Here is a 15,813-nt window from a genome sequence, read left to right on the forward strand (position 1 = left end):
CCTCCCTCTCTCCACACACGAGCACAAGCTTGTCTGATCCCGTAGGTGCACGTGGGGGATTCGTGCTGAGGAGCGGGTGCCAGCTATGTGTGGGCAGGCTGCCTTCTTCTGGGGTCTGCTCTGGGTTTGCAGTCCCCCTGTCCAGAGAATCAGAGGCAGTTGAGGCAGCGAGTCCAGCCCTGGTTAGGGTAGAAGCAGTGTGGTCTAGCGGAAAGCACGCCTGAGAGTCAGAGGACCTAGGCCTGAATCCTGGCTCCACCTCTTGCCTGCTGTGTGACCCTGGGCAAGTCACTTTAATGACTCTTGGCTTCAGTTTCCTCATCTGTAAAATGGGAGTCAGTACCTGTTCCCCTCCTACTTAGACCGTGAACTCCTCTTGGGACAGGGTCTATGTCTGACCTGATTGTCTTGTATCTACTCTAGCGCTTGGCACATAATAAGTGCTTAGCAAATACCACCACCATCATCATTAGTATTATTATTATTGCTAACATGGTTCAGTTTTTCTTTTTGGTGGGAGGGTATGAACAATCTGGGTGGGCTTTCACCATGGAGGCCCATGACCTGGCACACTCGATATCTTGTCCCTAGGCAATCCTGACCCTGGAGTCCAGATCCAGCATGGACAAACCGAGCCCTGGAGCCAGAGTTTAGAATGACCAAATCATAAAACTTAGAAAATGGTCAGCCGCTGGCAAATCAGTTTAGCTCCTGACAACTAAACATTTTTTCAATCCCATCGATGGTATTTATTGAGCACTTATTGTGTGCAGAGCACTGTACTGAGCACTTGGGAGAGGACAATAGACTTCTGTATCAGTCTCCTTGCTGACCTCTCTGCCTCTTATCTCTCCCCACTCTGGTCCATATTTCACTCTGCTGCCCGGATTATTTTTTATGAAAACGTTCAGTCCATGTTTCCCTACTCTCTGTACCTCGATCTCGTCTAGCTTGCCGCCGACCTCTCAACCACATCCTGGCTCTGGCCTGGAATGCCCTCCCTCTTCATATCTGACAGACAATTACTCTCCCCACCTTCAAAGCCTTTTTGAGGCCACATCTTCTCCAAGAGGCCTTCCCTGACTAAGCTCTCATTTCCCCTTCTCCCACTCATTCATTCAGTTGTATTTATTGAACACTTACTAAGCGCTTGGGAGAGTGCGGTATAATAAGAAACAGACACATTCCCTACCCACAGTGAGCTTGCGGTCTGTAGCTAATGAAGCCCTGATTTGCTTCCTTCATTCACCACCTCCTCAGCCCCACAGCACCTACGTACGTACGTATCTGTAATTTATGTAAATGTCTGTCTCTCCTTCTAGACTGTAAGCTCGTTGTGGGAAGGGAATGTGTCTACCAACTCTGTTATATTGTATTCTCCCAAGCACTTAGTACAGTAAGCATTCAGTAAATGTGATTGATCGACAGTGCAATACGCTTGGTAGGGTCAGAGCTAGACCTCATTATCCTCAGTTGCCAGGGTACAACAGCCATGGAAATAACCTCTAACCTACCAGCCTATTGGGCTGGTAATTGTTTGATTCTTATTTCTTAGGCTAGTGTAGTTGTTAGGCTGACTGCCTTCAATGTGCTCTTCCTCCTCTCCTTTCTCTGCTTTAAACTGTAGTCTTAAGAATAATAACAATAATAATGGTAATTGAGGTACTTGTTCAGCACTTACTATGTGCCAAGTACTGTACTAAGTGCTGGGGTAGATACAAGATAATCAGGCTGGAGACAGTACCTGTCCTATGTGGGGCTCACAGTCTAAGTGGAGGGAGAACAGGGGTTGAATCCCCATTTTCCAGATAAGAAAACTAAAGTCCAGGGTCATGAAGTGACTGGCCCAACATCACATAGTAGATAGGCAGTGGGGCTGGGATTAGAACCCCAGTCCTCTGATTTCCAGGCCCAGGCTCTTTCCACTTGGCTACACTACTTGGTCTTATTGGTTCCATTTTCAGGGGGGATTCTCTGTTACCAGCCAATTCTTCAGGTAAAGAACCCTGAAGGGGTTTGAACTCCAAGGAGTGGAGATATTGAGTGATGTGGAGCTGGTCTTAAAGCAGTAGTTGGGGAAAGCAGTACTGGATTCCCCCTTTCATCTGCAACAGAAAAGCCAGAAAGCACCTCCATCCCCTTCCTCTACCCTAAAATTTCCCCAGAAATTTGCTGCCCTGAATTTTTAGAGACCAAGCTGAACTCAGACTTTTTTTTAGTTTTTTTTGTTTGTTTTTTGGGGTTTTTTGCAGGGGGAACTCATCACTCAATAATCAATGTGCCTCCTCCCCTCATCCACCCTTTCAATTCTTGGTAACTCCGACTTCCCAGTTGAACTCAGTAAAGGCCCTGCGCCTTCCTCCTCCTTTTTCTCGTCCTCCTTCTGCTGCTTCTCCTCCTCTTCCCCCTCCTTTTCCCCCTCCTTTTCCTCCTCCTAGTTCCTACAGTAGGGTCTTCAATCTAGTGAGAGGACCGTGGGCCACATCTTTTTACTTCTCTTGTATGTTCAACCTGCTTCACATTAGGCCTCCAGCCTCCAATACAGTCCCAGCCCACAATGGGTACCCAGTACCGTTGATGAATGATGTTGGCTGGGGACTGCCCTTTGGGAGGTCATGGAAATCAGGCCCAAAAAGGTAGAAGTTCCCCTGCCCCTCAGACCCATGGAAGGGAATATTCTTTCCCACTGGCTTGATGTCTTCTGGGCCAGGGGCTACTCTCTGCCCTGAGACAACCGTCAAAGCCCCCTCCCTCCCCCAACCGGATCTGCTCCTTGGAATGAATCACTAATGGTGGAGGGAACTATATTCTCTGAACCCCGGCTCCCCCTCCTCCTCCCCAGGGTTGGGGTGCTGGGGGGGTGGGAGGCTGGACTCTGGCCCCCCGCCCCACGGTGCTCACAGATGATATGTGCTTGGTTGGGCCATGACCCGCCTTCCCCCCCCTCCATTCTTTGTGTGTGTGGTGACTGGGGGGGCCGCGGGTGATTTATGAGGGAAATTCCTGCGGAGGGAGGAGGAAGAGCCTGGATGGAGAGAGATTGGGAAAGAGACAGACACAGCGGCCCCCTATGGACTCTACCAGCTGGATGGGATCCCCTGCACTCTCAGTTGTGGCTTGGGGAGGGGGAAGGGCATGGGAGGTCAGCAACTGATGGTCAGAGAAACACGCCCCACCCCCCATTTCGTGACCAACTGCCTTATCTCCAGACTTAGCTGGGGGGGGGTGGGGGGCGTCAAGGCGACCTGAAGTGCACCCCCCTCCCCACAACTGGAGAAAAGCAATATATGGTCTCTGGACCCAGGGACCCGGCTCCTCCTGCCCCCTTCCCATCCCCCTCTGCTTTCCATTCCTTTGTCTGTGGACATCTGGAGGGGGAGGAGTCGGGTGTCAGTTGGACTGGGCGTGGGGGCGGGAACTGCACAGCCTTCCCATAGGTAGAAAACAGCTGGAAAGTCAGGCCTCCTCACCCCTGCCTGCCTCTCCAGAATTTGTGGTCAAGTAGACTCAGCCACTTTGTGGGAGCAGTCAGATTGGGTAGCTTCCGGGAGGTCCCAGAAGACCTCCTGGAAATCCAGGGGTCAGGGTGGGAGATGAAAAAATGGGAGCTCCTGAGAGCAAGGGGGAGCAGGCTTGAGGTGCCAGGGGGGTAGGATTCATGCACCCTCCCTCCCATCCTGACCCCGGGCACCTTAAGCAGGCAGGATAGGGGAATCCTGTCCCTAAGCCCTTGGGGTCTCGGTTCTTCCTCTCTGATATTTCATTCATTCGGTTATATTTATTGACCACTTACCGTGTGCACAGCACTGTACTAAGTGCTTGGGAGAGTACATTATAACAATGAACAGACACATTCCCTGCCCACAGCGAGCTTAGAGTCTAGAGAACAAGCTTACAGTCTAGTGTTGCCCCCCCACCCCCATCCCCGTTTCTGGTCACTGCGCCCAAGACCCTTGGGCTATGGAAACTGCTTGGTCAGGTTAGGACCCCCCCACCCCCATTGCCCATGGGCCCTCAGACACCTGGGCTGCGTGTCCTGATGAGGGTCATGCAGCAGGGTAAGGTGTGGTGGTGAAGGCAGGCTGTCTGCAGATGGGGGCCCCCAAATCTGGGTTTGTCCCATGGAAAGCCTTGAAGTTGATGTTGAATCCCATTTCTAAACTCCAGTGGGCTCTGTCCCTCCACCACCGGGCTGGGTCTCCAGTTCTCCCTGCCGAGGCCGCCATGGCACCTGTGCCTGCCGCTCCCTCCTGCCCATTGGCTCGGAAACCTGGCATGTGGTGGTGGCAGCGGCAGGGCTGGGTCTCCCATCGCTAGGACACACAGAGCCAGATGGACCACAGTCCTGGCCCGGGCCCAGCCCAGCTGTGTGCCCTCCCCTGCCCCCGGCCCCCAGAGAGCCCAGGTCAGGCACCCGCCCCCTATCCCAGTCCCCTCCCCCAGGCTCGGAGAAGGGGTCAGCCTCGGGCCACGGCAGGGGAGGGAGGCGGAAAGCTAGCCAATCCCACTTCTCCCCTCCGTCTTCGCCCCTGAAGCGGAGGCCGACCCTGAACGACCTGGCTCAAGAGAGGTTTTCTGGGCCTTGGACCCTGCCCAGCCCCATCTCGGTCCTGCCCATAGGCAGACGTGGAGTTCCAGCCTCTGTCCGTCCCTCTCCCCATCCCTGCTGGCTGGGTTGGCCCTGACCCTGACCGCCAGGGTATTTTTAGCCGCACTGAAAGGGAGCCGCGGAGAGCAGGGCGCACACACACCCAGGGCCCAGTTCCGGGTTGCACGGTATACTCTAATTCGGTTTCTGGTCAGGAAAATGACCCCGTTTGCTTGATGGCAGGGGAGGGCGGGCCCCCAGGACGGCCCAGCGCCCTGTCATTAGTTGGGGGTGGCTGGGGCAGGGCCGGAACCCAAGTGGCCTGGGGATCAGCAGATTCTGCTCTCCTGGTCCTGAGCCTTCATCTCTCCCTCCTCCTGGCTGTCCCCCCTGTCGCTCTGCTGGTCTTTCTTTCTGTCTGCCTGCCTTCCAGCACGCCCGCGCATGTGTGTGTGTGTGTGTGTGTGTGTGTGTGTTTGGGGGGGAGTCTGTCTCTAACTCTCTCTGTAGCTCTTTCTGCATCTCTCTTTGTCTCTGTCTCTCCTCATCTCTCTGATTCTGTCTCTGCAGTTGAATTTGAGGGGCTGGTGAGGAGGGTGGATTTCCCCCTCCAGCCCCTATCTCTCTCCCCTGCCTCAGGATGGTCCCTGAATTGGAGAAGGGGGCCCCCAGGGGCAGCTGCTGCTATTTCTTATTTCCAACCTTCCCCCCATCCCCTCGGCTCCCGGTAGGAATAAAGGCAGCCCGGCCGCCTGGCTGCCCTGTTTATCAAGCACAAATGGGAGATAAAATAGTGGAAAACTAATTTTTTCATGCTCATTGGTGAGAAAGATTAAAATTATGCAAATCCACAGCCGAGAGCTGGGTGCACGATAAGGGGCTGTTCAAGCCGGCTGGCTGACTGGCTGGCTGGCTGGCTGCTGCCGTTGCTGCCCCCGTTACTGCTACGGCCGGGCTGCTGCGGCAGGGAAGCTGTGGGGAGGGGGCAGGGGGCCGCCCTGCTGATGGGGCAGGCCTAGTGGGGGTGGCCGAGTGGGATGTGTGTTTGTGGGTGTGGAGGAGCATGTGTTTGCACAGTGGTGGGGTATGTGCAGATATAGGGGCATTTGTGCAGGTGCACATGTGCCAGTATATGCACTCACTGTGGAGTGCCTGTCAGGGTCTGAGTGTATGTGAATGGGGGTGACTGAATGTGCGTCTGTAAGGAGGGTGTGCACATGGGTGAGCGTGTCTGCCTTTGTGTCGCTACACTCCGGCATGTGTGTGTGCATATGAGTGTAACCAGATTGGGTGCCATTAACCCACATTTTTCAGACAGGAGTTCAGCGGGGCCTAGTTGTATCCGACTAGTCCAGACAGGGAGCAGCTTGGCCTAGTGGTTAAAGTCCGGGCCTGGGAATCAGAGGACCCTGACTCTTGCCTGCCACTTGCCTGCTATGGGACCTTGGGCAAATCATTTGACTTCCCAGGGCTTCGGTTTCCTCATCTGTAAAATAGGGAGTCAATACCTGTCCTCCCTCCCTTTTAGACTGCGAGCTCTGTGTGAGACAGGGACTGTGCCTGGTCTCATTATCTTATATCTACCACAACGTTTAATATGGTGCTGAATACTACATAAATGCATATCAATTTCACTCGTTCATTCAGTCATATTTATTCAGTGCTTACTGTTTGCAGAACACTGTACTAAGCACTTGGAAAGTACAATTCAGCAGCAGAGACAATCCCTGCCCACAACTGTTATTATTATTACTGTTGTTGTTATTGAGTTGATTGTCCCTGACCAAAGTGTTTTAACCCCATTCATTGGTGTTTCTTGGCCTGTGGAAGCCAGTGGAACCCAACAAGGTGGCCCAGTGGCTCAATGGAGAGACCTACCCTGAACCCCTGGGGCGATGTGACTTTTCAGAAACCCAGCTGGAAATTTTCTCTTCCCCTTCCCCCAATTTCTGGAGCCCCCACCCCCCAGAATCCTCCTTACCTCCCTACTAATGATTGACCACTCCCCTCCCCCCCCCAATCAACACCCCCCCATCCCTGTCCCTGGTGTTAAGAGCTTACTGGGGACAGGACACCATCCTGGGTACTTTGGGCAGGGTCTTTCCCTGTGTCTCATCTTGTCTCTTCTCTCTCTCTTTCTCTCTCTCTCTCTGTATCTGTCTCCCTGTATCTTTGCCTTTGTCCCCCTCTGTGTCTGTGACCTAGTTCCTCTCATTGCTGTTGCCAGGGGTTTGGGAAGTTTGTGGGCCAGGCTGAGATCAGGTCTTTTCTGATCCCCTTGTTTTCCTGGGCTTCTCCCGTTCTGTGTCTTTGTGCCAGTGTGGCTGGGGAGGGAATCAATGGGGAGACAGTAAACAGGCATTCATTGTGGGGGAAAGAGGAGCCCAGCCAAAGGGCCTGCTTGTCAGCTCAGCCTGGGCCTGCAGTGCCCTCGGGCCATTGTTGTTGCATGCTCTGCACTTGTGTGACGAGGCGTGGCTGCCGGCGGGCGGACATGGTGGTATCTGCACATGTGGGTACCTGTGCACGTACTCCTAGGGTGTCAGTTTAGGTATATGTTTGTGCTTGTGTTTGTTTTGTTTTGCTCTGGGACTGGGGTGGGGGTGGGGAAGAGAGAGAGAGAGAGAGAGAGAGAGAGAGAGACTGGATGATGATGTGCTTGAACTAGAGCAGACTGGGTGAATAAAAAATTTGGGGGGAGAAATCAGGCTCTGGAATAAGAGGACGTCCTCTCCTTTGTCCCACAGAAACTCTCTCTCTTCTTTCCCCCACCCCCCTTTCTCTCCTGCCACCCACCCCTTGTAGTCATTCATTCATTCATTCATTCAATCATATTTATTGAGCGTTTACTGTGTGCAGAGCACTGTACCAAGCGCTTGGGAAGTACAAGTCGGCAACATATAGAGACGGTCCCCGTGCTTCCCTGGGGCTGACTCTGGAGTGGATAGACCCCAGCACGACCTGACCTGCATGATGCTGTTCAGACCCATGGGTGGGCTCCTCCTCACTGCCCCCCCCTCCTCAAGTCTGCTGCACCTCTTCCCCTCCCCACGGGACCCTTCCCTAAGGGAGAGGAAGGGAGAGTGCTGGGGGTGAGGGAGAACTAACATCCAGGGGGAGGGGCTGGGTTTGAGGGCCCTAGTTGTAACCCTGCCTGTCTCCTCCTCTTTTCTCCACAGACGCTGCCCCTTGTGAAGCTCGGCAAGTCAGGCTGCGTGGGGTGGGGGGGGCCTGCCCCCCTCCCCCCTTCCTCTCCCTGCAACCACCCATCCATCCAGGGTCCGGTTGGAGGCGGTACCTGAGGATGTCGCCTGCCCGCAGCATGGCCATGGCGCCCGGCGCTAGCCATTTGGTACTGGTCGTCGCCCTCCTGCTTGGCTGCGTGGCTGAGGGTGAGTACTCCGGGGAGAGTGGGTGGGGAGCGGGTGGGTCTACCCAAGGAAGCTGGCCTTTTGGAGCAACCTCAGCTGGGGAAGCCAACCAACTGAAAGAAGGGGGCCAGGCCCCGACAGAAGGTGGACAGCAAGAGTCAGTCGGTCAATCGTATTTATTGAGCACTTAGTGTGGGTGGAGCACTGTACTAAGCACCTGGGAGAGTACAGTGTAACAGACTCATTCCCTGCCCACAACAAACTTACAGTCTAGATGGGGGAGACAGACACCAATATACACAAATAAATTACAGATAAGTGCTGTGGGACTGGGAGTGGGGATGAATAAAGGAAGCAAGTCAGGGTGATGCAGAAGGGAGTGAGAGAAGGGGAAAGGAGGGCTTAGTCTGGGAAGGCCTCTTGGAAGAGATGTGCCCTCAATAAGGCTTTGAAGCGGGGAGAGTAATTGTCGGATATGAGGAGGGAGGGTAACCAGGGGCAGGACGTGGGCGAGAAAGAGGTCGGCGGAGATGAGATTGAGGTACAGTGAGAAGGTTGGCATTAGAGGAGCGAAGTGTGCGCGTTGTAGTAGGAGAAGCAGCGTGGCACAGTGGAAAGAGCACGGGCTTTGGAGTCAGAGGTCATGGGTTCAAATCCCGGCTCTGCCACCTGTCAGCTGTGTGACTTTGGGCAAGTCACTTCACTTCTCTGTGCCTCAGTTACGTCGTCTGTAAAATGGGGATTAAGACTGTGAGCCCCCCCGTGGGACAACCTGATCACCTTGTAACCTCTCCAGTGCTTACAACAGTGCTTGGCACATAGTAAGCGCTTTACAAATACTAACATTATTATTATTATTATCAACAAGGTGAGGTAGGCGGGGGCAAGGTGTTTGAGTGCTTTATAGCGGATGGTGAGGACTGGACATCCTAGGACAGGGGCCACAGAGAAGGTTTTGTGGTGTCTGAAGCGCCTAATCCAGTGCTCTGCACACAGTAAGTGTTCAATAAATACCACTGCTTGATTGATTGATCGATTAGTTTCCACCTCTCTCTCCTCCTCCTCCGGGCCCTCTCTGGAGTAACAGCTCCTAGGGATCCGGACTCCAGGGTTCAACACTGGAACAATTCCCCATCCGAGCAAAATCAGGTGCCTTCCCTGCCAGCTGGGTAACCCCACAGCCTGAGGCCAGAGGCTGAATCTCTCCTGTCCTCTCCCTAGCCCCTAGGGCCTCTGGAAGCAGGGAACACAGGCCATGGGAGGAGGCAAATGTCTCTCTGGTCTCCTAGCAGCCCAGGCGGGCCCTCTGATTCTCTTGGCCCCTATGGGAAATGTTGGGTGAAGCCCTGCTGCCAGGCAGGTGGGAGGGGTGAAGAGCTCAGGGAGAGGGAGAGAAAAATTCCATCAGCATCTGAGCCCTGAAAAGATTTGGACGGCTTGAGTCAAGAGCTTAAAATGGAGGCGAGAAGGAGAGAAGAGAGAGAGAAAGAGAGAGAATGTTTGTTGGGGGGGTAAAAAGATGGGGAGAGAAGGTGGGAGTGGGCGGGGAAGAGAGATGGGGAGACCAGCGGTGGGGGGGTGGGTCCAGGAGGAGGGGGGAATAGGGAGATGGAAACAGACAGAAAGACAGAGACCCGGAGAGAGATTTGAATAATTTATCGTGCTTTGAAGTTGCTGGAGAAATTTCAGCTGCCTTGGGAAGTCATTTCTCCTTCTCCTGGAAAAAACAAAAGGTTTCCTTTCAGCATTTTCTGCATAATTAATGCAAACGGGGTGGAGCTGGGGGAGGGGCATGTTAGGGACATTTTACTTTTTCTCCTTTTGCAATTCTGGAAGGAAAACAAAAGCAAAGGCTTTTGGTTTCCTTTAAAAAGAAAACGAGCAAGGATTATTGTGGTGGGAGGAAGTTTTTTTCTAATGGGAGCTTGGAAGCAGGCAGAGGAGAGGGAAAGGGGTTTCTCCCTGCTAGAGGACACCTCGCCCGACCCTCAACCATGCACTCCAGCACTTTGGCTGGTCCCCAGCCTGGGACTACTTTGTGTCCCACCCAGTGTGGTGTGGGTCTAAGGAGGAAGAGTAGGAATCCTCCCCCACCCCAATTGGACAAATGGGCAGACACTCCGCCTGTTGATGGGTGGGTGAATATGAACAGAGGGACTTGGGGATGCCCGTCAGCCCCTGGGCCAGAATGATGAGCCACCCAGCTGATGAATCCGTCTCCATCAGCCTCACCAGGGCACTTAGAGGGATCACGTGACTGTGGTCCCTCCCAATCATCCGTCCTTGTGCGTAGCCATGGACCGTCCAACCCCCCCCCCCCGACTTTCTCCTCTATTCGTTCTTTCAATCGTATTTATTAAGCGCCTACTGAGTGCTTGGGAAAGTTCAATATAACAATAAACAGTGACAATCCCTGCCCACGATGAGTTCATATGCAACTCCCATCCATAGCTCTATTTAACCCTCTCCTTAAGGTCCTCAAGCATTCAGCTGCATAACCCTCAGTCATTCAAAGTATTTATTGAACAGCTACACAAATTTCATGGTCTTTCTCTCCCTGCCCTCCTTCTCACCAGGTGAATAAAAGTTTCCTCAGGTGTGTTTCGAACTTGTCGCCCTCCAGCTCCAATGGGTGTCCCATCACCCTGTGGCCACGGGATTTGGTTTCACCCCATCCCTCCCCTTCATGACTCTGTAAACTGTAACCCTGCCTCTCCAGACTGAAGAGTCCTGACCCTTTTGGCGTTTCCTCACACAGAAGCCGCTCCTTCCTACTGTCCACCCTGGTGGTCTGGTGGATTGGTGGAAGATGGGTGGATGGCCAGATAGATGAGATGAGTAGATGAGTGGGTAGATGGGTGGATGGACAGGAATGGTTGAGCTGACGGACAGATGGCTGGAAATCCCCTCCCAGACGAAGCTTAGGAGGGATGGGGGCTGGATGGGGCTTCAGGGAGCCAACCCGCTTTGGGACTTGGGCCAGGGGCTCCCCTGAGCTGATTGCTGCTGGACTGACCACACCGTGCCTGCCCCCAACATGGCAGCCTGTATCATACCCCTCCTTCTCCGTGACCCTTGACTCTTCCCCTCAGGCCATGCCAGTCTAGGGTGGTGGGGGTGGAGGGTAAGGGATGTACTCTCCTAGGCCCATCTCTCCCCAGCCGATGCCCAAACCATACAGCTGGGAGGATGGGAGATGGGGTGTTTGGCTTCAGGTCCCTCCACCCCTTCTCCCAGGCCAACATCTCTGCTAGATAAATATGGCCAAATGGTCAGCTCCTGCAGCTGTGTGTTAACCCGTCTGTCCAGCTTTCTGGACAAACCCACTCTGCCTCCTGCTCCTCCAGTTTCCGCTAGGGACTTCCCCAGGGCGCCTGGCTGCCCCAGTCAGGGAAAGGGAATTCCAATTCCTGCCTAGAGTGGCTGGGGTGGGTTTGGGGCTGTTCAGGGGTCTTTGAGCTGGGATGGGGGCTCTCTGAGGGGCCTAGCTCCTTTCTGCAGCATCTCCATAGCCAGGGGGATCCCTCCTCCCTGAGGGTTAAATGTGTTGGAGGGAAGTAAATGGTACATGCTCTTTGTCTCTGTGGGTCTTTGTCTCTTCATGTCTTGCTCTCAGTGTTCCACATCTGCTTATCCCTTCTGCCCTGTCTGATTCATTTGTTCGCTGCCCCTTTTGTCACATGATTCCCCTTCCCTTTCCTCCATCTGTCCACTGTATGTCTGCCCTCTGACTCTCTCGGTCCCGGTTGCCTATGCTCCTCTCTCATCCCTGCTCCTCACCTTCCACCACTCTCCTTTCCTCTTTCCTCCCCATTTCCCTTATGATCTTTCCTCATTTTCTCCCCAACTTCCCCCCCAAAGCCTTGGACTGTGTTCAACCTGATTAGCTTGTATCTACCCCAGCACTTAGAACAGTGCTTGACATATAGTAAGCACTTAACAAATGCAATCATTATTATTATTATTATTATTATTATTATTATTATTATTATTATTATTAACATTCCCCCACCCAAATTTCACTCCATTTTCTGTTTCTCTCTGTCTCGCAGTCTCTCTTCCTCCCCCGCCATCTATGTCCATCTCCCTGGTGTGTCTGTGTCTTGGGTATCTCTCTTCTCTGTTTCTCTTCAGTGGTCTCTTTCTCTGCCCTTGTCCATCTCTGTCTCTCCCTGGTGTATCTGTGCCTCTCATTTTCTATTTCACTGCCATGGTCACTCTCTTTCTAGCTCTCTCTATGGACTTCCCTTTCTCTCTTCCCTCTCCCGGTCCTGACCTGTGCATTGCCCAGCTGCTGGTGGCTTTCCCAAACACCCACCCCAGCCAGGAAATCCCTTGGGAGATTGAGAAGATGTGGAGGTGTGGGAAGGGCTTTTTGGGATAAAGGATGGAGGGTCCCCCCACCAAGAAAGCCACTCCTGGGGGTAACCACAGAGCTGAGAATAAAACCCCAATTCCATTTCTCCCATCCTAAAACTGTCAGGGGGAGAGGTGTGGGGACCCCAGATGGTGTTTTGCTGTTTCAGCAGGAAAGAAGGTAAGTCCTCCCAGCCTGGACTTTCTTAGGCACCAGTATCTCATTTGGGTCCTCTCTCCCCATCCGTCCCTTTGGGAGGCATGGTTGGGGATGGGAAAGTGATTCATCAACCTGCAGAAAAATATGTGGCAAAAGCAGCTGCCCACAGAAAGAGCCAAAGAACACAGTGGACAAGAGGCGTCCGGCTAGGTCGGAGCATTTGCAGTGATTGGGGCCTGGGGGAAAGGAGGGTGGTGGGAATCTGGAAGGCTTCCTGGAGGAGGCGGAGCCCCCTTTGATTCTTGAGGTTTCGGCCCCATCTCCGGGTCAGCCAGGCTAAGGGTCAGCAGTGCCTCCTCCCCACCCCCTTCCCAGGAGTTTCTAAGCGGGTGCTGATGGCTACCGCACACCGGGTGGAATTGGGGGAGATTGACAGGGAGGGGCTGGGCTAGCTTGAGTCCTTGAATACCCAACGGGTTCTGGCTCATGCTGCTCTGTGCCCAGGCCGTCCTTGATGGTCCTGGTAGAGAAAAGGCCCTTGGCCACCCATCCCCAGACACACCCATCTTCTGTCTCAGCCGGATTTGGCTGCTGTGGGTGGGGAGCTGCCGTGGGGGAACTTGAGCCATTGTACCGGGCAGGGGGTGGCAGAAGGGGTGGGTGGATGGGGAAAAAAGAATAAATTGTTCCCCTTGACACGTCGTCCTTTGTCGCCGTGGTTTCCCGGAGGCGGGAGAGCTGCGTGCTTCGACTCCAAGCCAGATTCTTAACCGACGGCAAGATTGAGCCGCCCAGTGGGTCTACCGTTCAGGACAGAACGTCCAGAGGCTGGGGCGGGGCAGCATATGGGGGCACATGTCTCAAGCAGGGAGACAAAGCAGTGAGACTCTGGGCCTGCTGTGGGGAGGCAGGGGGGTGGCGGTGCAGCGGCAGCAGGGTCACTAAACTGAACCAGAACTCAGCCCCACCCTGGAACTCCTCTCTCCCTGGCACAGGCCAAGCTCCCGCTCCCATTTGTGGCCATTTTGGCTAGTGAGGTAGTGGGGCAGCAGCCTCCCATCCTGCTTGCACTATTCTCCAGGGACCTCCATGGGGAGGGCTTCTTGGTTCTGTGTGGCTCCACCTCCACCTGTTACTTCTAGAGCAGCTCCTGGAAATCGGAACCAGTACCCAGGGACTGTTCCCTTCCTCCCGGCATTGCTCCTCTGTGCCCCCGCCACCCAGCACACACACACACTCCCACCTAAGTTTCCTCTTGGCCCCTGGGCCCAATCTCCTCCTCAGCACCCTTGACTTCCTAGCTTCTCTATATGTCCCTGAGGATCGGAGCTGGGGAGAAGAGGAGGAGTGGAGGCTGATTGCCACAGTGACAGAGAAGTCCAGCTTCCTCATGTTTAGGAGCATACCTGACTCATTTGAGCACAAACCTTGGGGTATGGGCAAGAAATTCCAGAGAGAAATATTAGTTCTGGAGAGTGGGAGGGTGGGAGGAGAAGCTGGATGGGTTAGAATGTCTGGAGTCATGGGACAGACCTCCTCCTGCAGGAGACAGAATTGGGGAAGAAGGTTACCCAGTTCAGTGGAAACATGACAAGGGTTTTGGGGGGCAGGCAGCTGAGCTCATTGGCATGAAAAGCAGTGCTAGAATGGTACTACCAGTGTCTCTGATGCTTAGTGGGTGTTGCCCCCAGCTGTACGCCCTCACCCCTCCCTCTCCACTACCCCATCAGCAGACCCATATAACTCTTCCCACCTGCGGGTTTGGAACCAGGGTAGTGCAGGATGAGCACGGAATCCAGTAAACATTACTTCCCCTCACGGAGATATCGGGGCATGCGATCATCCAGCCCCAAAGCCACCCTGCCCAATAATAATGATGATGATCAAGCAATCAGTGGTATTTACTGAGTGCTTGGGAGAGTCCAATATAACAGAGTTGATAGACACGTTCCCTGCCCACAGCAAGCTAACAGTCTAAACGGGGAGCCAGACATTAATATAATAATGATGGTAATAATTAGCCACATTGTCCTGTCTAGAACCATTGTCTCCACAAAGGATCCCAGAGTGGTTTCTGACACAGGGAGGGTGGATGTACAGTGGGCTGTCTGTACCGCCTAATGGGTCTGTATGGTCACGCCGTGCCTGTGGGGTGGGGTGTGGAGAGTGTGTCTCTGTGAGTGCGTTTGTGAAAGTCCCCCCCAAAGTGACCAGCAGAGTGCTCGGCACACAGCATCCAGGACATCCTGAGGATGGTGATCCTGAGACTGGTGCCTTAGCAGCTGCCATAGCAAGCTTAAATGGTGCACTGAGTGGTGGAGCGGTGTCGGGACGGGAGCAGCAGACAGATCGGCCCAGTGGGGAGCTCTGTGGGAGCAGAGGCCCTGAGAAGATTGGGAGGCCACGGGACCGACTCGGATCTGGTGATGGACCCTGCATGGGGTAGGCAGAATGTGGGTGGAGACTGGATGACCACTTCCTGCTCTGGGAAGGTCGGGAGACCACAAGGCCGACTAGGAACCGGCCGTGGGCCCCACCCGAAACAGACCCCTCAGCCCAGGAGAGGACCGACTCTCTCTGCACCCGGCCCAAGGTGGGGTGGCGGCCAAGCACACAGCTTCTCAAACCCACCCCTGGTCAGGGACGTGATCTCCCGGCCCAAATGGGGCCATCCACCAGCCTGGAGGAAAGCGTGACAGAAAACCTTCTCTCCCCTAGGGCATGAGTAGCAGCATGAGAGCAGGTGCCAACTCCAAGGGCTGAGGACTCAGACGCAGGAAGGGAGGTGAACAGGGCACCCATGGAATTGTCATCCCTTCCAATTCCCCAGCCCCAGGACAAGGGGGCACCCATTGGAGCGGGGAATCAAACCAAAGGAAACAATTCTTCACCTGGGGTGGGATGAGCAGGTGGCATTCGCCATCCTGGGAAGCTGTGCAGCGGAAAACGTCAGCAGGTTCATGGGGGGCTTGGGTAAATCTGTGGGTAAGTGCCCCATGCTGGGTCACTAGAGGGAAAGTCAGGGATGCAGAGGGGACAGTTTAAGGTGTTAGTTGGTCCGTGGCTGACCACAAGGATCCGGGGGCCACGGTCCCACTGTTCCTCCAAATGTTCCAGTGCTGCTGTCAGAGAAAGCAGAGTCCTAGGCTGATGGACACAATGTGAATCATGAGTTTGACCCAGGATGACGCAGGGGCAGCGGGCACTGTCTGTACCGCCCTCTCTCCTCCCTTCTCCCTCTTGCCCTCTGTTCCCCTCCCCGCCACCTCTCCTTGCTCTTTCTTTCCTCTTTCTTCCTCCTCACTCCCTCCCTCCTCCTTTTCTCCAGATGACACCAC

At 54.2% G+C, this 15,813-nt stretch overlaps 1 protein-coding gene across 16 annotated transcripts in view; it reads left to right on the top strand.

Annotated features, from left to right (window-relative positions):
- Positions 1–15,813, top strand: part of PTPRS (protein tyrosine phosphatase receptor type S) — a 95,857-nt gene that overhangs the window by 21,689 nt on the left and 58,355 nt on the right. For all 16 annotated transcript variants that reach the window (XM_038740621.1, XM_038740625.1, XM_038740623.1 and 13 more), the window contains exon 2: positions 7,768–7,980. In XM_038740621.1, coding sequence (XP_038596549.1) covers positions 7,893–7,980 — 88 coding nt within the window. In that variant the 5' untranslated portion in view covers positions 7,768–7,892. The remainder of the gene's footprint in view (positions 1–7,767; positions 7,981–15,813) is intronic.

This window comes from Tachyglossus aculeatus, chromosome X1, assembly GCF_015852505.1.
Source record: "Tachyglossus aculeatus isolate mTacAcu1 chromosome X1, mTacAcu1.pri, whole genome shotgun sequence".
Lineage (NCBI taxonomy): Eukaryota > Metazoa > Chordata > Mammalia > Monotremata > Tachyglossidae > Tachyglossus > Tachyglossus aculeatus.